The sequence below is a fragment of the Nicotiana tabacum genome, chromosome 7 (assembly GCF_000715075.1).
Source record: "Nicotiana tabacum cultivar K326 chromosome 7, ASM71507v2, whole genome shotgun sequence".
In the NCBI taxonomy this organism is placed as follows: domain Eukaryota; kingdom Viridiplantae; phylum Streptophyta; class Magnoliopsida; order Solanales; family Solanaceae; genus Nicotiana; species Nicotiana tabacum.
The window spans coordinates 147,621,269-147,644,875 of NC_134086.1; the positions used below are offsets into that span (position 1 = coordinate 147,621,269).

Below are 23,607 nucleotides of genomic sequence, written 5' to 3' on the forward strand. Positions count from 1 at the left end.
TTGGTATATAGATACATACAACTATACAAGTACAATAAATTTCTGCATTTAATTTTTTTCAAGTTTAACTTTAAAAAACACGAACAGAGAGCCAACCATATGTTTTTCTCATTAAACGCAACAGAAAAAAATTGGGTTATTATGTGAGAGTAAAAAAAATTACTTTTTGTTTACTTTTCAAGTACAAAATAAAACTTGGTTTTCCTGATATTCTAAAAATATACTTTACGTAATAACTTTTTAAACATTTTTTTCTTTTTTCTTTTTTCTTTTTTCTTTTTTCTTTTTTCTTTTTTGTTTTATTGAGTAACTTTATTCTGAGAGTACTGTACAATATTTTAATGGATAGTCTGTATTCTTAATGTAGTAAATACTTTAAAATTAAAATAAATACAATAAGACAGATTATAAATTTAATGAAATTATCTACTCCTATCATTTCTTCCTTGAAAATGACAATCAGTTATTAACGACAACTCTAACTAAATTGACTACTCATATATTCACTCCCTTGAAAGATAAATAACGCGGCTTATACCCTAGGGCTATTTCATCTTTGTTAAAATTTCAATTATGCATTAATTACAACTTTGATTAAATTCCTCTCTCCTACTTCTCTCACTTGTCCTACTCTTATATTTTATATCTTTTGAAACTACATTACTCTTACATAGACAATGACGACCCCTAAAATAGATTTACTAAAAAAAACTTGAGAAAATTTTTTGTTCAAAAAATTGATTCCTGAATATTTAGTTCCATTTTGTCCTTTGATTGTATCAAAATATTATTAATGAGTTGGTTTGAATTGTATATTAAAATATAAAGAAATTGATTATTGAATTTTATACATTACTTTTGAAACGTGTCTGATAATACTTGATATAAAATATTCGTGCATCACACCAACATATAGACTAATATAATATAAAGTAAGAATACTAGTTTTCATTAGTTTGAGTTGTCCAAAGAGGAAAAATATTTATGTAATAAAATTAGTCGAATTTTCTATCTCAAAAAAGTTTTTTATTAGGATAAAGACGATGTTTTTCTTATGATAATCATCTTTGGGCAATATTAAATGAATAGACGATAAATTTGAAGAATTTTCTCGATTTGAGCCAAATACTGAACATATTATTATGAACTTTAAAGGGTAAAGGGTTCCGGTCCATCTTAATCCGAATTTATTTTATCCTGATACAATTGGATCGATTAATTTTCAGACTGAAAATTGATATTTGTAAGATAATGGGAATTAGCCCCTTAGGGGACGTCTGATAATATAAAAGAAAAAGATAATCGGAATTAGATGTTCTTAACCTGAAGCCAGTTGTAAATTTGGGCTAAAATACGGCCCAATAAGTGTACAACTTTCCATTGTGTCCTCTTTAATATAGAAGAATTAATCCAAATAGCCGTCCACCCAACCACTTAAACTAAATATGGTCAGTGAAGGTATAATATATGCATAATTTATATATTATATATGTATAATTACGTACATTCAATGTATAATCTATGTATATAGCTAGAAAAAGTAAACAGTAAATGTGACCGACTATTTGTGTAAAGATCCCTTTAATATATGGATTATAACATGGGTTTGATTGATTGTGTCTAGGGGCACGTGCACAGATAATCATTCTCGGGATGCTATTTATGGATTAGTCAATACATATTTTGTCCTGAAATTTTAAACTAAAAATCTTAACTTCGGGACAACTCTGGACATTTGTGTGCTGAAAAATTAAACTGAAAATTGAAATTTAGAATGCACTGGCTAATTTTTAAATCCTAAATAGCAGCCCTTTAGAGTAACTATCTGGTATCATTTCTACGTTAGTGTGTCTTAGATACCAAGGATTATTTGGACCGCTTGACCCTTGCTGAGGTCATTTTTTAAATTAGTTATTTGCAAGAATAGCCTTGAAAGTGGATGATCTAAATTATATTCTGTTAGCTTAATGAGCTGAGTTTTGCTTTAGAATCAGATTTAATCCTATTGCTAATCGTGTTAACGAATTAAATTCAAATCAGTTACAAATAAAAATAGCCAATATATCATGTAGGTTAAATTCCATAACCATATCAAGTTAGGCGGCTTTTCTAATTCACACGGCTTAAGAATGTGTCTAATATCACATACTTTGTTTCACACGCATCTAAAAATATTTTATCTATGTGATGGCCTTAGTTCTGAGGCACGTTCACTATGTGATTGTTGTTGACACAAATTTTGCCAAGGTGGAGATTTGTTGAATTTGACAAAATGTTTGTCCCACATCGGTGGGAAAACAAAAGTTGGGGGGGATTTTCCCCCTATAAAAGAAGGCTTAATGTTTAGGATTTAAACACACCTCTCATTTGCCTTCTCATCTGTTTAAGGCATTTGTATCTTCTCTCTTTAGTATTATTTCACTTGTATTTTTGGAGTGGAATAAAATATTGGTTGTGTCCGAGGAGTAGGCAAAATTAGCCGAACCTCGTAAATTCCGGTGTTCTCTTTATTGTTGCTTTATTGTCTTATTTATTTATTATTTGGTGGTTGTCATAATTTTTGGTATAGTAGTTGTGACTTATTCACACTATATACATTTGGCTTCCGCAACAATTGGTATCAGAGTCAAGGTACTGTCTTAGTATGCTCTGTGGTTGCAGCATAGTCTGATCTTCCACATCAGAAAAGATTTATCTTGGTAACTGTGTCAAGATTCTGTCTTAGTATGCTCTGTGGTTGCAGCTTAGTCTGATCTTCCACACCAGAAAGGAAATAATCTTGATTTGTGTCGTCAGCTATTAAATAATATCTGTGTCAAAGATGAGAGACAATAAACAAGAAGAATCTACATCAAGTGTCAACAATACGTCATCATTGGCATCTTCGCTTATGACAAGAATTGTGTCAAATGCGAAATTTGCGGTAGAAATATTTGACGGGTCCGGACATTTTGGGATGTGGCAAGGCGAGGTTCTAGATGTCCTTTTTCAACAAGGGCTAGATCTTGCTATTGAAGAAAAGAGACCAGATGCTATTGGAGAAGAAGATTGAAGAATTATCAATCGTGTTGCTTGCGGTACCATTCGATCCTACCTTGCTAGAGAGCAGAAATATCCATACACAAAGGAAACTTCTGCAAGTAGATTATGGAAAGCACTGGAGGATAAATTTTTGAAGAAAAACAGTCAAAATAAATTGTACATGAAGAAGAGACTGTTTCACTTCACCTATGTTCCTGGTACCACGATGAATGAACATATCACCAGTTTCAATAAGTTGGTCACAAATTTGCAAAATATGGATACAACTTATGATGATGGTGACTTGGCCTTGATGTTGTTGGCGTCACTTCCTGATGAGTACGAGCACCTTGAAACTACTCTAATCCATGGAAATGACGAAGTTTCTCTCAGAGAAGTTTGTTCGGCTTTGTACAGCTATGAACAAAGAAAGCGAGAAAAACAGAAGGGCGGAGAAGGAGAAGCACTATTTGTGAGGGGTCGTCCTCAAAATCAAACGAGGACAAAGAAGGGAAGATCCAAGTCTAAATCCAGACCCAGCAAAGATGAATGTGCCTTTTGTCGAGAAAAAGGGCACTGGAAGAAAGACTGTCCGAAGTTGAAGAATAAGGCCAAATATAATAATGGAAAGGCCATTATGGATTCAAATGTAGCTGATTGTGATGATTCAGACTTCTCATTAGTTACAACAGAGTCATCAACATCATCAGACATATGGTTGATGGACTCGGCTTGTAGCCATCATATGTGTCCCAACAGGGACTGGTTTGTGGAATTTCAAGAAGGAGAATATGGAGTCATCCACACAGCGGATAACAGCCCTCTTACCTCATATGGCATTGGTTCAATACGATTAAGGAACCATGATGGAATGATCAGAACATTAATAGATGTTCGATATGTACCGGATTTGAAGAAGAATCTCATCTCTGTGGGAGCCCTAGAATCAAAAGGGTTCAAAATCATTGCAGAAAATGGAGTGATGAGAGTATGCTCCGGTGCACTAGTGGTAATGAAGGCTAATCGGAAGAATAATAATATGTACCGCTATCGTGGCAGTACAGTTATTGGGACAGCGACAGTGACATCCAGTGACGACAAAGAGGCAGAAGCAACCAAGCTATGGCACATGCGATTGGGACATGCTGGAGGAAAATCCTTGAAAACTCTATCAGATCAAGGATTGTTAAAAGGAGTAAAGGCTTGCAACTTGGAGTTTTGTGAGCATTGTGTCAAAGGGAAACAGACAAGGGTTAAATTTGGTACAGCGATCCATAATACTAAAGGCATTTTGGATTATGTACACTCTGATGTTTGGGGTCCTTCCAAAACACCTTCATTGGGTGGGAAGCACTATTTTGTAACCTTTGTTGATGATTTTTCCCGAAGAGTATGGGTGTATACAATGAAGAGCAAAGATGAAGTGTTGGGAATTTTTCTCAAATGAAAGACGATGGTGGAGAATCAGACAGGCAGGAGGATCAAGTGTATTCGCACAGACAATGGAGGTGAATACAAAAATGATCATTTCAATAAGGTATGTGAAAATGATGGCATCATCCGACACTTCACTGTTAGACATACACCACAACAAAATGGAGTGGCAGAACGTATGAACCGGACCTTGCTGGAGAAGGTACGGTGTATGTTGTCCAATGCTGGCTTGGGCAAAGAATTTTGGGCTGAGGCAATTACATATGCATGCCACCTCATTAATCGCTTACCATCTGCTGCTATTAATGGCAAGACACCATTTGAAAAATGGTATGGAAAACCTGCTATAGATTATAACTCTTTGCACGTGTTTGGCTCAACTGCATATTATCATGTGACGGAGTCAAAATTGGATCCAAGGGCAAAGAAGGCTATTTTTATGGGAATTACTTCTGGAGTCAAAGGATATCGCTTATGGTGTCCTATGACAAAGAAAGAAATATTCAGCAGGGATGTTACCTTTGATGAATGTGCTATGGTAAATAAGGTAACAGAAGATACCAAACAAAATGAAGGTGCTTCTAAGCAGGTGGAGTTTGAGGGAAAATTTATTTTCCCTACACAAGAAGCAGAGGAGGAAACAAATGAAGATTATCCTCTAGAAGGAGAGCCAGTAGAGGAGATTCCAACTCAGGAACCTCAACAACAACTTGAATCAATAGCAACCAGCAGGACAAAAAGAACAATAACGAAACCTGTTCGTCTCATAGAGACGGTTGCTTGTGCAACCTCAATTGTAGTTGATGATGTTCCTACTACTTATAAAGACGTTGTCCAAAGTTCAGAAGAAGATAAGTGGAGGATTGCCATGAATGATGAAATACAGTCCCTTCATCAGAATCATACATGGAGATTGGCCAATCTCCCGAAGGGAAAGAAAGCAATTGGGTGCAAATGGGTATTTGCAAAGAAGGAAGGATTTCCTAACCAAGTAGATGTTCGCTACAAAGCAAGATTGGTGGCCAAAGGATATGCTCAAAAGGAGGGAATTGATTACAATGAAGTGTTTTCTCCAGTTGTAAAACATTCCTCCATTAGAATTATGTTGGCTTTGGTAGCACAATTGGATTTGGAACTAGTTCAGATGGATGTAAAAACTGTGTTTTTACATGGAAACTTGGAGGAGGAAATCTACATGACTCAGCCAGAAGGATTCAAAGTTGCTGGAAAAGAAAATATGGTGTGCAAACTTGAAAAATCGTTGTACGGATTGAAACAATCTTCTAGACAATGGTACAAGCGATTTGACGAGTTTATGTTGCGGCAAGAGGTACAAGAGAAGCAAATACGATCATTGTGTGTATTTGCACAAGCTTAAAGATGGTTCCTTTGTATATCTTCTCCTATATGTTGATGATATGTTGATAGCTTCCAAGAATTTGGAAGAAATTGATAAGTTGAAGATTCAACTGAAGAAGGAGTTCGAGATGAAGGATTTGGGTGAGGCAAAGAAAATTCTTGGCATGGAGATAATTAGAGATAGACGTTCAAAGAAACTCTGTTTATCTCAAAAGGAATATTTGAAGAGAGTACTTCAACGTTTTGGCATAGATGACAAGACTAAGCCAGTTAGTACTCCACTTGCTTCCCATTTTAAGCTAAGTACTACTATGTCGCCAATGGATGAAGTTGAACGAAAGTATATGTCAAAGGTACCATACGCAAATGCTGTTGGTAGCTTGATGTATGCAATGGTTTGCACAAGGCCTGACATTTCACAAGCTGTTGGAGTTATTAGCAGATATATGCACAATCTAGGGAAGGAGCATTGGCAAGCTATGAAGTGGATTCTACGGTATATTCATAATACTGTAGATGTCGGGTTAGTTTTTGAGCAGGAAGACAATCAGTCTGTAGTTGGATATTGTGACTTAGATTTTGCGGGTGATCTGGACAAACGAAGATCAACTACTGGTTATGTGTTTACTTTTGCAAAGGCACCAGTTAGTTGGAAGTCTACTTTGCAGTCAACAGTTGCTTTGTCTACAACAGAGGCAGAGTACATGGCTATTACAGAGGCTGTGAAAGAGGCAATTTGGCTTCAAGGATTGCTAAAGGAGCTTGGTGTTGAACAAAAAGGTATCACAATTTTTTGTGATAGTCAAAGTGCTATTCAATTAGCGAAGAACTTAGTTTATCATGCAAGGACGAAGCACATTGATGTTCGGTATCATTTTGTACCAGAAATCATAGAAGAAGGTGGAGTCACAGTGAAGAAAATTCATACTACGGAGAATCCTGCTGATATGCTGACAAAGGTGGTGACTGCGATCAAGTTTCAACATTGTTTGGATTTGATCAACATTGTTGAACACTGAAGATTGAAGATGAAGACACAACCAAATTTGTTATTGAGAGAAAATTGAAGATGTGGAATTTTGCCAAGGTGGAGATTTGTTGAATTTGACAAAATGTTTGTCCCACATCGGTGGGAAAACAAAAGTTGGGGGGATTTTCCCCCTATAAAAGAAGGCTTAATGTTTAGGATTTAAACACACCTCTCATTTGCCTTCTCATTTGTTTAAGGCATTTGTATCTTCTCTCTTTAGTATTATTTCACTTGTATTTTTGGAATGGAATAAAATATTGGTTGTGTCCGAGGAGTAGGCAAAATTAGCCGAACCTCGTAAATTCTGGTGTTCTCTTTATTGTTGCTTTATTGTCTTATTTATTTATTATTTGGTGGTTGTCATAATTTTTGGTATAGTAGTTGTGACTTATTCACACTATATACATTTGGCTTCCGCAACAATATCACTTTTAGCCCCGCCAGAATTATTTACATTTGGTACCCGAAAAAGTGTATAAAATTTGTATAATTTTTGTATATAAGCTATTATTTTGAAAACGGCGATACAGTGTCATTTTCTCTATAAGCATTGCTTATAATTTATTTATCCAAACAAGGTACAATAAGTCCCAATCTAGCATGAAAGTAAAATATAAAAGAAGTCGAAAAAATATATTTACTTTTACACTGCAAACCGGCTATCGAGTTTTGCAAGTATAACTAGTTCAAAGTCTGGTAAAGGAAGATATTTCAATTGGTTAATGGATAGAGTAAAAATTGTTAAATTATGATGATCTTCTTGATAGCTATAAAATTAATAATAAAATCCGTTAGTTTGAGTTAAGTAGTTGATGGATTGATGAAAATTGTTAAACATCACCTGAAAAGTTGCTGCATTGTAATGGCATCTAGTAGCATAAAAAAAAGTAATAATAAAATAGAAATCATATATATTCTTCATCCAATTTTTTCCTATGTTGTATTCGAACGTTGAGCTAACTTGCGGGCAACAGTATAGCAAATTTTCTAACCTGCTTCATCAAATTGTATGATCTTCATGTCTTGCACGATTAATGCTCGATCCAAGGGAAAAAGAGAATAAATATAATATTGAAAACATTTCTCTTACCCTACCTAAATATACTGCTTTTCACGTAATAACTCTAATATCTTTTAACTTAGTACAATTACTATTATAGGCCCTTTTCTTTTCCTCTCAATTTCCACCCAATGCTCTCTGACGCCGCTCATAATTGACTGTCAAAAAAAAGTTGTTTTAAAATAAAGAGGCAAAAGAAATGAAAATAGGAAGAAAAAAAAAGTCATTAATGAAGTAAGGGCGGCATGCACAGTAAATTTTCAAGCTACTCAACCTTTGATGAACATTCACAATAAACGAGGATGGCCGCATTGCCATAGACACTAGAACTATGGTCAGTACTTCCTCCAGTTCATCTTAATTGAATTTTTGGCATTTTTTTGTGGTCTACAATATATTTGATCTTTTTAGATATTAAGAAGAAATTAACTTCTTTTTTCGAAAGTTGTCGTTGGAGTAAAGAGCCTAGAAGTATTTGTTGTATTTTCAATAAACAGATTAAGATTAATATGGTCAATTTTATTTTTAATTAATGCTAAAACATGAATGTTTTAACATATGTGAAAACAATCAAAAAAAAATCAATTAAACTGGACAGGAGGGAGTACTTACTAGAGTAGGAGAGAGCATTATATAAACATGTACATTTTGCTTCTTCCATTCTGTTTCTTATATGAACTTTCTTTCCGTACATATTATTATTAGAACGTTATTTATTTGAGCATTGAATAGCTCGAGTTTGTCAGAATATTTAGTATCGCAGGTACTTCAATTACATTGTGCATTACTAACCAAAGGTCGTGGTGTTCTTGAGTAAATTTTCTCTCGTAGTCTCGTTCTACCCCAAATGAAATGCAATAATATACATACCATTTCCTTTCAGTTTTTTTCCATAATTTCAGTTTCTTTTCTTACCCTTTGCCATCCAAACGAAACACGAATTAAATTACATTGATAAAACAACATTTTATATATAAGCGGATTCAGCATGGTGAACAGTGACTGAGACATCTTTTATTAGGGATGTTATTTAATACCCCTTCATGGTGGCGGATCCAACATTTTAAGGTAATAGGTGCTCACTATTAATTAATGCTAGCAAATGATGGGTGAAGTCGGAATGAATACGTTTTAGGCAATACGAATAAAATTTCTGAATCACTCATATTTAATACGGATACACATAAATTGAATGACAAAAAATATGAATATCCATATTTTCTTGAATATTATCTTTATTGTGAGAATTCCAAACCACAATGTAGGTTATCAAATTTGGTGGCGGTAAATTAAAGATATTTTCTTTTTGTGCCACGATGAACTAAATGAATTGAAGAAAGAAAAAACGACAAAGTTAAGAACAAAAGGGAAAGCCATATAAAAGGTAGACGAAAAAGAAAGCCAAAGAGTGCACTACATAAGAATCAAACTCGGAATCACTTAGAACGCATACATAGATTCCATTAACCAGTAGCACACACCAGTCTGTTTGAGTAATGGGTGCTCACCTAAATATATATCCATTTAATGTGAAATTATCTATAAAATTATATGTTAGATATCATGAGCAACGGGTGCTTGAGCACCACAATTCTCTATGTGCATCCATTTCATGTGAAATATTTTAGCGTACATATTGTTTATGTACGCTACTGCCAAGAAATAAACAATATGTCTTAGAAGTGATAGCTGAAACATTTCAGCGATAAGTGAACATGATGTTCAAATTCAATGAACTAGGAGTTTCGTTTTTAAAAAGATCCAATGGGGGATGACACGTTTGTCTTTGCATGGTTTCTGAGAGAGACAAAGTAAGTGGTTTTGCTTCTTTTTGTTTGTTTTCTGGGCATTTGGCTCGCTGCTGGGGGAAATTAAATATGCGTGTTAAACTGTGGGAAAAGGGCAACTGTACTTCTGTAGCCGGGTGGCGAGAGACACCGGTGTTCCGCTGCATGCAACCGCACATTTGGCACTCACTTTAACTAAACTTTATTCACTCAACTGGAATTAGTATGTCATATTCTCAATAAATATTTCTCCGCTGTCAGATTTTTTCCCCTGACTAAAATACCCCCTTTCTGTTTTTATTTAAATTTTTTATTTTCCCGGATCTGTAGTATATTCCCTCTTAAACGTGATTTAATTTGAATCTACAATATATACGTTGAACTAAAAATAATATTCCTCATAGCATCTTCAATATGCAGGTTGATTAAGATAGAAATATCCCGGGCGCTCATAATTAGGACACTCACGGTGGACAATGCATATTTCTTTGATCCTTTCTTTCGGAGCGACTTAAAGAGGAATTTGTAAAAATATTTCAACTCTTTTCTTTTTCTGTATTAAATTAAAGTAGATACAGTACTTAATTTGACAAGGAAAAGATCATATAATTATATGAGACTATGTTGATCCCGTACATATTAATCTGTCTTTGTCGTTGTAAAAATGCTTTTGCATGGTAAAGTTCAATGTCACGAGCAAGTGCGACGGCTGAAAACCTTCGTTCTCTTTGTCATCAAAAGGAGCTTTTGCATGGTTATAGGCTCAATCTCACGAGCTCAATGGCCAAGAAACGATACAAAGCTTTATGTACAATGTTCTAGTTTTATGAAAAGAATTGTAAATGATAAGTGAAAGTTTGAAGTTATACAAACATTTTTGATTTATTTTTTGGCCTCCAATGTTTGTTAGTGACAACACATGATTACTATATATGTCGACATTAACCTTCCGATATGATTGATATTTTTTTGCTTATCGATGACTAATTCAACTGATGCACTCTTTTTAAAATTAGACTTTACTAATTCAGAAATTGCATCCGTAAAAAGAATACATTTTAAAAATAACTAAAAATGATAAAGATATGAGGTAATGGGCTTAATGCCAAGGTTAAAAATGTAAAGTGGAGGTGAAGATTCTCAAAGGAAAGAGGGACTCAAATACCACGTGACAAGATTCTGTGAGGCTGGTTTTTGTTATTCCACCCTGCCATTTGCCAACGTCCCTTATATAATACCCCTACAGACATCACAACACTACCCCAGATCCCACTCTCTCCAACTTTTCTGTATGTTCTTAGCAAAGAGAGAGAGAGAGAGAGAGTGAAGATCTTTGGCGTTCATGAGTTTTCTCAGCAAGTTCACGACATTCTCACCATATGAAAATTTACCAAATAATTTCAGCACTTGAACAACTTTTTGTTCAAGTACATTTATTTAACTTTAGATTTGTATTAGGATTCAGTGCAGTGGTACGCATTGACATTTAGTTTATACATAACTTTTTTTTGGCAATCGGAGCTTTGATTCAATCGGCCTTGAAGTAGCTCCAAGACCAAGAGTGGTATCGGCTATCGCATTGTATGTTAATCATTTATTTGTTGTATTTAATTCTACCGTCTTTTTTTTTTCATTTGTTTCGAATAAAAAATACAACATTCATTAGTATGTTAGGTTTCGTTTGTTGTGGTAGATTTTTTGAGTAAATGCTGGACGCATGAGCTTCACCACATTATTTGAGCCGGAAATGCACTAAATCTTTTCCACTTTCACAGACGCGTTCACATTTGGAGTTAGGCTTTTGCTCCGAGGAAAGTGACTCCATTTCTCGAACGTTTTCCGGCAGAGACGATTGATCGGAGTGATCAGAGGTTTCCTCTGTTTTTGCTGCTCTTTGTTCAACGTGGCGATTGGATTTATGTATAAAATAGTTTCGGAATAAGACGGCATTCGGTTTCTCTTTCTTGGTGGCTTTCTGATCGGAACTTCAATATCTGATTTCATGACCTGGAAAAAGCTCTAGAAGTCGTGTGGAATCGTATGTGATCGTAATCATATTGAGAATTTCCAGGTATTTATTTCTCTTTTGCTTCATAGTATCTTTAATTATTATTATTTTACTACTAGCGAAAATAAGATTTCTCAACATTTTGACTGATGTAGTAATTCTCATATTTTCAACGTTGACCGATACATACATTGAATTGTTCAGAAATGACAAAATATGTTCTTTCTTTATTTTGTTCTTTGTATCATTGTTTGGAGTAAATGTGGATGGTGTACTTGTTCTTAAATGCTGCTATAGTTCGCTGGTAGATCGTTCACTTCAATAACGACGTATAGCGTATAGCTAAAGGGGTCTGTTTGTTTGGGAAACACATTATCTAGGGCTACCTATCCCGGGATTGTTATCTCACTCTACCATAGTGATAAAAATAAAGCTACAATTCGGAGATTAATTATACTATGATTTTATCTCAACCAAACAGGGGATACCCTCATCTTAAATTTAATCTACGGATTAATTATCTCTTATCCTTCATACCAAATATAAACGTAGTATAAACTCATCTCAAATTTAATGCAGAAACTTATTTAATTTTGCAAATGAGTAGTCTCGCTATGTTTATTTATGTGCCCTGTTCTGCTTGGGGTTATTGGGGGGGGGTTGGGGGCAGTTTAATCAACTTCCGGAATGAGATTAAATATAATTAAGTACCTTTTGAGAAAACCGATTTTCTAGACTTAAAATCTACATTAGTTGATTTATTTGAAAAATACATTGATTTCCTTTTTATACAATTTACAACAAAAAATCAAAAGGAAGTCATAATTATAGAGCTGGAGTTAGAACCTACTTTTGAACCATTACTAAATACTAAGCGTTATTTCTTTTAAGTAGTTGAGCAGCAATCAGAATTGCAATGTGCTTAACTTCCATAATAAATTGTCACAAAAGTAACAGAAATGTCTTGCAAACAAAATAGTAAAACAGAACCAAGTGGGCAAAGCATAGGTGAAGGCTGATTTGTGGCAAATATTTTTATCGTTAATTGTTTGGTTATTTATTATTAGAACAATATGGGTTTGAATATTTTTTTTAAATAAATACTGAAAATTCATACAGCTGACTCGAATTAATTTAGAACTAAGACAGAGTTAATGGACTTTATACCCTTTTATGTTTTCTCTTTAAGTTGCTTGACTATTATTTGTTCATCTAAAATAGTGTAATTACTAGGGGTGTGCGTAGGTCGAGTTGGTTCAGGTTTTGCAATTACCAAATCAAACCAATTGTGTCGGATTATTAAATCTAAAAACCAAATCAAACCAATAAAATTCGAGTTTTTTACTCTCGGGTTTTCGATTTTTTCGGGTTATTCGGGTATTTTCCGGTAAAATCTTCGTAGCACAAAACATATAACTTGTGCTCAAAATATTTTTATAATCCTAGTAAGATACAACTATATAAGGTATTTTTCAAGAAAATAATACAAAATATGAGATGTGTCATGTCATTAGCCTAAAATATTCAACAATAAAAATAATAAAATTATGTAATGCTAATTAAAAATAAACATAATCTAAAAGTACTAAGTTATGCTAAAATAAGTAGACTAATAAGTGGAGTATTAATTACATGACTAAACGCTAAAGAAAAATAAAAATAGGTTATGTATTTTTATCTAAAGCATTGTAAAACAAAAATTAGATATTCAATACATTGTCATTCCTAGAATTGAACTGAATATCTTTTGTTAACATTAGTATTGATTTGATTTTGGTTTGGTCTTTTGTTAGCATTATTTAAGGGGTTTTGACATAGTTACCCACAAAAATAAAATTATTTACCCTTGTTTACTCATTTGTTTTTCTACCCATAAACTAATTACATTTCCTACCCATAATAGTTTTTGTGGGGAATATTTCTTTATTCTCCAATTCTTTTTTTTATTTCTATGTTTCTTTTCTTCTTTTTTTCTTTTGCCTTTTCTTTTTTCTCGTTTTCTTCTTATGTTTTTCTTTTTTCCTTTTCTAATTTCATTTAACTTCTTTTTTTTATTCTTTTTCTCTTCATAATCTAATTTCATTTACCGTTTTCACTATTTTTTATTATTCCTTTTTATACAATAAGAAAAATTAACTGATATAGCAAATATTTGTTCACCTTTTTTTAATATAACTTGTACAATATACCTTATGTTTTTTTTCTTTCTCATTTATTAAATTCAATTATTAAACTAAAATAATATTAGTTGTCACTTGATCTAATTCACCGAATATCACATTGATTGCTGTTGCGCACCATAAATTACATAATCAGATTGTAAGAATCAACACGTGATTGCCATGCAAACCTTGATCTACTTCCCTATAAATATCAGTACACACTCTATCATTAGCAGTAATACAACCAGTTATAGAGCAAGAAAACATAATCTACGGCAACCAAATCTCCATATATACTAGTTAGAATAAAAATGACAATAAAATATTGAAAAATGCAACAAAAATATAAGTAGCAAAAAAGACTTCTAGTACCATGTGATACCAATAGGGTATATATTTATACAGAGGCGGATCCAAGATTCTAAGTTTATGGGTTCCTGTCGCAATTTCAAATTAATATACAATAATAACTAGGTTCACAAATAGATATTTAATAAAAAATTTAACAAAAATACAGGATCTACACAAAAGTTACTGGGTTCCCGGGAACCCATATACTACACGCTAGATCCGCCCCTGTATGTATACCAACAGAGCATGTGATTTCTCTAAAATATTGCTACAACTATTTGCGACTATATTACTGTACCAAAACATTAAAGGACGCAATAAAAGTATGAGAAAATTACATGCTCGTATTGCAAGCTAAATATTCGCAAAATAACTTGCTCATTTTGTATACTAAGAGGGTATATAGTTGTATGGGGTTGTTCCAACAATTGCCTATAACTATAAAAACTATTACATAATACACATAATTTATGTCCATCGGCACACAAAAATTCCAGCATTGCAACTCATGTTTATATAAATAATTTCATAATAGAATTCACTTAAGATGCAGCTAAAACAACCAAAACAATGTTCAACTACCATATGATACCAATATGGCATATAACTATACCAACATGGTATACAATTTTACTAGTTAATTCCCGGCAACTATATGACTATACTACTATTACATAACACACATGCATAAAGAGAAAAATAAAAAAATAGTGTACCACATATTAATATAATAAGGTATTTCAAGATATTGTACTATATTACTATTATTAAAAGAAAATCAAATATTGTACCAATTAAATGCAGCTAATACAACCAAAAAATGATTCAACTAGTATATGATACCAATATAGTATATAGATATACTAATAGGGTAATAGTTGGAATGAATTGTATACTAAAATGGTATATTTGTATACTATTTGAGTATACAATACAAATTCGTCTTCTACTCTGGTTCAACTATATTTCAACCCAAATTTCTAAAATCTACTACAAAATCTCCACTAAATTGACTAAAACTTTAGCTACAACCTCCAATCAACTTTCCAAACAAACCCATACAGGATCAGATCAAAATAATTAAAAACTCAAACAAACCAAGTTATGAGTTACAAGCTTCAAGGTCCTTCAATGGTGGATTTAAATTTTTGTACAATAAATCTCCAAAAACCAACATCAAAGGTACAATCTACATATCAAAGAACAATAACTAACGAATCTACACAACTGTGGATGAAAAACGGTTGCCACAGAAAGATTTCATCAACAATGAGTACTTGGGTTCATCAGGAAAAAAAGAAGGATTGTTGTTTTTTTGGAGAGATGTTTGAAGCTCTAAAGAATTTGCCAAGATCAGTGTGGATTCTTCTAATGGTCACAGTTGTGAACCGGATTGCTTGGTTTCCATTCATCTAATGGTCACAGGCTTCTGTACAATAAATTTTGAATTCTTGAAAACAAAATCTGTCATAAAATTTCAAGAAAAGAGCAGTTTTCTAATGCATAAACTGGACGATAGAAGAAAGAAAGAAAGATGGTTGGCAAGGAAAAAATCGGGTAAATAGTTTGGGCCTCATGGGTAGGAGTAGTAAATAGTTTGGGCCTGGGCATTAATGGGTAAATAGTTTAGGATTAATGGGTATAAAGTGAGATTTTCTCATTATTTAAGTTACTAGTATTAATGACTATAAAACGTATTGGGACATTCAAAAGTTCTAAGTCTAACCTTGAAATAATAATACCTTAAAAGATAAAATTATGAAAAAGTTTAAGAAATATTTATAAATTACATCACAATAAATATATTTATATATTAGATATATCTAAAAAATTTATATATGTAGTGTCGGGTTGGTTTAGTTTCGGTTAGTTAAAACCAAACCAAACCAATTATGGTCGGAGTTTTTTTTCCAACACCAAACCAAATTATAATCAAATTTTTTACTCGGTTTGACTTGAATTATCGAATTGGTACAGTTTGTCGGTTTCCTTTGTACACCCCTAGTAATTACTAAACCAACGGTGACCGAAAATTTTGTTTCAGTACAAAGGGGATGAAACGAAACAGGAAAAAACAAAGGAATTAATAGAGCCACAAGTTTTTTCTCAATTGAACAATAAAAATGACGAAAGACAAAGAAAACCAGGAATTGGTGACTAAGATAAATTTAATTAGAAGAATACATTTGCGAGGTAGTAGTAAAAGAACCAACTCCTTTACAGCAATTAAGCAAGAACTTTCCAAAAGTAGGTGTACTTTATTAAGGAGCCTCCTTTTAAGTTGTGACTATTTTGCAGTGTTCATTTATGATGGGCAAAAGAAATATTATATTCATAATATTACTATTTTGCATAGAAATTTCCGTTCTAATGCGAACATATTAGGTGGTAGCTAGGAAACTTATGGGACTACAAATCGTAGGACTTAACCAGAGACGATAAATCCAAGGATGCAGAAGGATTGGATGAACGATATGGTCAATGTAGGAGTTGAAATTAGGAGTGACCCATCTTCCCATACCCAAACTTCAATTTCTAGCTTCAATTTCTTTGTGTCATCCTCTCATTAAATGGTTCCATGGGCTGTTACAGTAAGTCATATGCCTTGGATTTTGTAGGTTGTAACTCTTTTAGTACACTCTTAATTCGAATCATGTTATTTATAGGCGTTTGTATACGTTAAAGACATTATATATGGACTTAATTATAAGAGTATTTTTCTAACTTGTGATTTATATTTCTTTAAATATTTTATTTAATTAATACTCCACTAATTGAAATAGTAAGAGTATATTAGAAAAAGATTAATAAATGACTTTCTTAGTTTTTACAACATCAAATAGTTTGAAAAAATTTAATTTGTCAAAACTATTAATATTTGAGATTGGAGTAGTATTGAGCAAGTTCATAACAATTACAAAGAATACAGCGTATACACTTTTTGATCCAACAGCCATCACCCTCCATGCCCCTTTTTTCTCCTTAGACTGATCCAGCACCTAGCAGATAAAATTCCACGTCATCGTTCTTTTCATGAAAAATGGAGTTCAAATTTGTTTCCAATGCTGAAGTTTAATAGTAATACTGATCCTCTTTCATCTTCTTCTTGGACATCGTCTTCGTCGAGAACGCTAAAATTGAGGATTCTACATCGAAATCAACAGCAAAATGCTTATTTTGTCAAGTTTATAGCTCAAGACAAATCTTTGTTGCTTACCAAGGTACGGACTTAGTTAATATTTCGTGTAAACTTCAAAAGGAAAATGTAGTTGCCACATGCATTACGCAACAGCGACATGGATGGCTAAATCTAAACCTTCTTTTCACAAATTTGTTCTCTAGCCATGTTGGGGTTCGGCATGAGGCAGCCCCAGATTGGACTTCGCCATATAAACTATGCTAATAGAAAACTTAGACGTTCATTTGTCCTTGGAAATCTAAAGTCAAATTTTAGGAATATGAAAAGATTGTAGAATCCAAAGTAAACATCGATTACAGTGTTGAACTCTAACATTCGATCACTGTCTCATTACAGGTCCAAATTACTGTTATGCCCATATCCTTTTGATAGAATAGGCAAGCTACATTAATTATGATAAAGTAGTCATGTTCAAAGTCCTCCAAATTTGTGCTTTACGGTCGTTAAATGGAATCATCCTTATGTCCTCGTTGTGCACAAAGCCATACTTTGTCATGAATAGCTTCTTTATAAGACCCCTCTTCTTTAATGTTCAAATTCAACAAGCCCCCAAGAATCCTTCTTATTAGATCTCTCCTTGATTTCTTCTTCTAATGTGTAGGCTCTAGGTCGCCACAAGCAGTGATCAAGTCTTGGCAATCATGGCATGCAGTTGTGTATCCATAATAAGCTCTCCTGTGACCAAAAGCTCTAAAGATGCGTGGAAGGAGCAAGACAACTTCCGGAGTTCATTTTCGAGCAAAGGGACTCGCGAAAAGGCTCAAATAAGAAGATCCTATTCCGACAACCACCTGTGCTGTCGTGCAAATCGTATCCAGAGTTCAGCAACACAGCCAAAACTGAAGAGTAGTCATTCCACAGGAGGTCCCTTTAAACTTCAGTTGTCAAGTTCTTTCCTCCCTGATTCTCTTCGGTCGTTCTTGTTTGATATTGACACCAATAAGGATATTAACATAGAGGACGTTATCTTTGAGACTGATCCTGACCATGATAATGATCATGACAACAACGGGATAGAGGTTGAGGACGAAACAAGAAGGTCCAATTGGATTCGAAGGCTCGTGGAGCTTAGGAGAAATTGGATAGAGAAACAGAAGAAGAATGACACTGCAGAGATGCTCGAAGACAACATGGAAAGTAGTGGAGGAGGTTGTGAGGATGAAGGTTGTGATGTAGACTATGAAGATGATAATGATGCAGCTGGGGAGATGAACATTGATAGAGAATCCTTCTCCAGGTTGTTAAGGCGAGTCTCCTGGTCGGATTCAAAGCTTTTCTCTCGGATGGCGTTCCTATGCAACATGGCTTATGTTATTCCCGAGATTAAGGTTTGTTCACTTATCCTGGACATGAATAAGGCAAAGTTATTTCTTTATTACTAATTTTCTCATAATCTGGTTTCAATCTTCACCTACCAAATCCTCCCTCTCCACTACATATGAAAAGGTAAAACAGAAAATGGATAAAGAATAGCTATTTAATAGTATTCATCATTGTGTATGTCACCCTTTTCTTTTGCGTGTGTATGTTTTTCCTTTTTTCTTTTTTAATTTTCTTTCCTTGCTGTGCAAAAAAAGATATAACATGCATGACAAGAAAGCTGTTGAACTTGAACATTACATCCATCGTAGTGAAAACTACCAGGGAAAAGCTCCCAGGTTTTCCCCCTTTCCGCTTTGCTCTTTCTTTTTAGAGGTCATTATCTGGAAGTAAATGGTTCATCAGCATTTGGCACTTGCCTTTCATTTCAAAGGCTAGGGGATTTCTTTGGAAGGGAAGCCTTAAGGCCACATAATAACACTGAAACCAGAACAAGGTAGGTTGGGCAGCCATATGCATGCAGTGCTCAAGGAAGGCCTCCCAGTCCCAATGCGGTCCCAAACATCTTTTCCCAGTTGATGTTAGATAAGTTTACCATAGCTGTACTTCAGTTAAATAGTCATTTAATCAAGAGGCGCCTAGAACAATTCACGCCTTTAGGTCATTCTTAATCTATCTCGCCTTTGAGGAAATTCTCCCTGCTTGTGGCATGATTGATTAATTAATACTAGTATTTATTTCAAGTTGTTCTAATCAAGTCTAAGAAGTGAATATCACTCCTCCAATATGCAGCCCGAGGATTTAGAGAGATGCTATGGTCTAGACTTCGTAACATCTTCCTTGGTGAAAAAAGCGGAAGCTATGGCTATCAAAGCCAAGTTCGACAAGGATTCAATTCGTATTCTAGTGCCATCATCAGATAGTGCAGTGCCTAATACAGATAAAACAGAGGAAACTGAGCATAAGCATCTACCTCGGCCATCTGTTGCTTATGATATAGCAGTTTCGGCAGCATCTTATGTCCAATCCCGTGCTAAGGACCTATTATCACTTGGCAATGAAACCAATTTGGCAGTTGATGATGTGACCTTGAAAGGCAATAAAGAGTGTTTCACAGATGAAAAAGATAACTCTTCCCCAAGGGTATACAAGTCAGAGATGGCTGCATATGTAGCTGCATCAACAATGACAACAATGGTTGCTGCTGATGAGGAACAAAAACTGGAGGCAGCAAGGGACCTTCAATCACTGCAGTCCTCACCTTGCGAATGGTTCATTTGTGATGACTTAACCACATATACTCGTTGTTTTGTTATTCAGGTAAATAAATTCTTGTATAGATATAGAACAGTTTAAATAAACAATTGGATATCCAATAGAGTGGGATACTGAAAAATAAAACTTTTTCCCAGAAAAGTGTGGGTATTATTCACTTTCATCCAGATTGACAAACTAATCTATGTGTGAACTGCAGGGATCAGACTCATTGGCATCATGGCAGGCAAATCTTTTCTTTGAACCCAGCAACTTTGAGGTAGGCATCAGTAGTGACTCTTTATATCTTGTATCTACTTATTCTTTGATAGGAAAATCTTGTATTTATAATTATGGAGAAGATGAACTGAATCAGCTACAACTAATTTAATTTTCACAGGAAATGGATGTGTTGGTTCATCGAGGAATTTATGAAGCTGCAAAAGGAATATATGACCAATTCATGCCAGAGATAATGGAGCATCTGCAGAGGTTTGGCAACAAGGCAAAGTTTCAATTTACCGGCCACTCTCTTGGAGGAAGCCTCTCACTTTTGGTCAACTTAATGCTGCTAACTCGAAAGGTCGTCAAACCATCCTCTCTTCTACCAGTTGTCACTTTTGGATCACCATTTGTGTTCTGTGGTGGTCAAAAAGTGCTCAATGATTTGGGTTTGGATGAGAATCATGTGCAATGTGTGATGATCCATAGAGACATTGTCCCGAGGGCATTTTCATGCGTCTACCCAAACCATGTGGCCCAAGTCCTCAAACGTTTGAATAGTACATTCAGATCCCATCCGTGTCTGAATAAGAATGTGAGCACGCTCTCTCTTTCATAGTTTCTAGATTTAGAATTTTGGAGTTACTTTAAATCCCATCCAGTGACCAAGAAAAAAGTTACATTTACATTTTTACAACTCAGATGTTACTTCCAGCTTTGTGTACCAATCTAACCCACCCTGGTAAATGTGCTTATTTTTGCAGAAAATGTTATACTCTCCAATGGGAAAAATATTCATCGTCCAGCCTGATGAGAAGTCATCCGCTCCTCACCCTTTTCTTCCTCCGGGCAGTGGCCTTTATACCCTAGACAACAACCATTGTGCATTTACTAGGAGAGCTTTCAGAGCCTTTCTGAATTCTCCACACCCATTAGAAATTCTAAGTGACCCTACAGCATATGGTTCTGGTGGTACAATTCTCAGGGACCATGACTCGAGCAATTATCTGAAGGCTGTGAACAGCATTATAAGACAACGGAAGAAGCTCCTTGTCCGGAGAGTAAGAAAACAGAGGAACATTATTTGGCCGTTATTGGCTTCACAATCTCCACATGCATGGAGCCATGAGCGCAACATGGAAACTAGAGGAATATTAAGAAAGGAAATAATGTCAAGCGTTTGATTTCTTAGCGAGAATTCATACCCCCTCCCTTGAGTTTTCTCTTGCCTCAGACGTGCCAAATTACAAACTGTTAGAAGAGCTCAACCTCATTTGAGAAGTCTTCCTGCCAACTAGAACCTCTTAAGTTATCCTATAACATAAGATTTTGACAGAACCATAAGAGGGAGAAAATGGTTCAGCCTATTATATGAAGACTGTTGATGTACCATATAGCAACAAAGTGCTGATTTATCAGGAAAGCAATAAGCAAAGGAGACTGGTATGGCTACTATTCTTCACACTGCAATATTGAAGTGCATGGTGTTAGTAACGATCTTCGGAAAAGGAGAACGGATATAGTAATGACAGAAATCATAAGAGGAAGTACAGGAAATGTTTCTAAAAGTTGTCAAATCGTATCATCTTGTATATAGTCTAGTGAGTCACAACACCTTGTCAAGTAAATTTATCATGGAAATAGTTGTTTATAATGTAAATAAAATGTCACTTGTGAGTTGTGAAGTCTTACTTGAAAACTAGTAATAAGATTTTGGAAGCTCATCTCCCATCATCCACACAGCATCAGATCACAGAAAGGTTCATAATGCTCTCTCCTCATCACAACCAAGAAGCTATACTACGTTGTCCTATATTGTTCAAAGTTGTTTCAAGTACCTGATGTGAACACTCATCCATATAAAGCACAAACATGTTATAGAAACCCACACTCCTCCTTTCAGATATTAAAAGAGGAAAGTCTCAAGAGTTAAGTGTCCAAGGACCAACAGATTTGAAAGGTGAACTGATGATTTGAGAAAGTGGATGCTAGCTAATGCATAAATTTAACTCTCTGCTCCATGTTATTCAATTATATCAGCAGATATACTCTTTTAGAAGCAGTGGTCTTCTCTCAATTGTCGTTTCCTGTTTTATTGAGAATTATACAGGCAGCTATAGAACTAGTACATTTATAGTACCTTCTTGTTTCTTTATAATGAATTTACTTCACCTATTAAAAAGTAAAACTATACCGGAAGCCAAAAATATCACAAGCAAAGACAACATCACAATTCCAAATGACCAGAAAAAAATACGAAACTCGAGAATCAGTAATTCAACAACTCATACTCTATTTAACCATAAGACAAATTTTAAAATGCATTCCTCCGAGGATAACCTATTACAGAGTAAATAAACAGAGATTAGCTTCAGTTCTCACCCTTCAACCTGCAGGTACTTTCAAAAACTCCTCTAAATTCACATAAATGAGAAGAAGAAAAATACAGATTGGCTAAACAAGTCGGAAAACTGACTTTAGGAGAAAATTTCATCTTAATCCTCATAACTATCCTAAATTTAACTTGACTTCTAACTTCTAAGATGCAGGGTCTCACTTTTCCTCTTGTTCATTCATAACTTCTTCATTCCTCCTCCTTCTCATCTAAGGCTATAAGGTATTTTTCCTGTAGCTTAGCTACTTTAAAGGCATCAATAATGCTTGTCGGGTTTTTCATATCCACCATAGTCTTAATTTCTGGCTTCAGGCCTGCAATAAAACACGACAAGTAGAACATCTCCTGTAAACCGGGATAGGCATCAATCATGTCGCACTGAACCTTCTCAAAACTTAATAGGTATTGCTCAACATCCATTTCCTCAGTCTGTTCAAGACTCCTAAATTTGGCCATTACATCCATGGGTTCAGGACCAAACCTTTAACAGATGTCAACGCAGAATTTCTCCCAAGTAACCGATCCTCCATTGTCCTTAAAATAGCATTGATACCAAATATAAGCTTCACCCTTAATGTTCAGGGCAACATATGCCATTTTCTTATGCTCTGGAATTTGACAAAGGTCGAACAGGTTGTTGCGTCGGAATATCCATCCCTTTAGGTTTTCAAGGTCAAATTCGGGGAATTTGAGTTTAATTTTCGGGGGTTTGTTAATGATTGAGTGTAACATGGAGGTTAGCTGGTTGTGGTTTGTTTCAAGCTTATCGAGACGCTGCTTGTTGCCAGCAACAAACAACTGAAGCTGCGACTCCATTCGCTTAATGCCCACCTCCAGACTTTTCAGTTCTTGGTTCAAATCAGCCATGGAAGATTTCTATCTCCAAACACAAAGGAAAGAAGGTTAAAAGGAAGAAAAAGAGGCAAAGAAAAGCTAAGCTCAAAAGAGCTAGGGTTTCAATGAGCAGGTTGCACAGCTCGTACGGGGGGGTATTTGTAGGCTGTA

General features: G+C 34.7%; 1 protein-coding gene across 2 annotated transcripts; it reads left to right on the forward strand.

Annotated features, from left to right (window-relative positions):
* The first annotated feature begins 10,953 nt into the window (after nt 1-10,953).
* On the forward strand, nt 10,954-21,941 carry LOC107760325 (phospholipase A1 PLIP1, chloroplastic-like). 2 transcript variants are annotated; one of them, XM_075217837.1, is made up of 8 exons: nt 10,955-11,272; nt 11,467-11,762; nt 17,340-17,433; nt 18,013-18,739; nt 19,524-20,051; nt 20,206-20,265; nt 20,386-20,802; nt 20,972-21,941. In XM_075217837.1, the coding sequence occupies exons 4-8, from the start codon at nt 18,053-18,055 to the stop codon at nt 21,389-21,391; spliced, it is 2,112 nt and encodes a 703-aa protein (XP_075073938.1). In that variant the 5' UTR covers nt 10,955-11,272; nt 11,467-11,762; nt 17,340-17,433; nt 18,013-18,052; the 3' UTR covers nt 21,392-21,941. The 2 variants fall into 2 exon arrangements, with proteins under 2 accessions (XP_075073939.1, XP_075073938.1); XM_075217838.1 differs by lacking the exon at nt 17,340-17,433 and having other exon boundaries at nt 10,954-11,272.
* The last annotated feature ends 1,666 nt before the right edge of the window (nt 21,942-23,607 follow it).

Bases quoted from the DNA above. Each gene is read 5' to 3' on its own strand.
- LOC107760325 (XM_075217838.1), top strand. From the start codon at position 18,053: ATGGCATGCAGTTGTGTATCCATAATAAGCTCTCCTGTGACCAAAAGC. The intron at 18,740-19,523 runs GTTTGTTCACTT...TCCAATATGCAG, and splicing joins ATGTTATTCCCGAGATTAAG to CCCGAGGATTTAGAGAGATG. The intron at 20,052-20,205 runs GTAAATAAATTC...TGTGAACTGCAG, and splicing joins CTCGTTGTTTTGTTATTCAG to GGATCAGACTCATTGGCATC.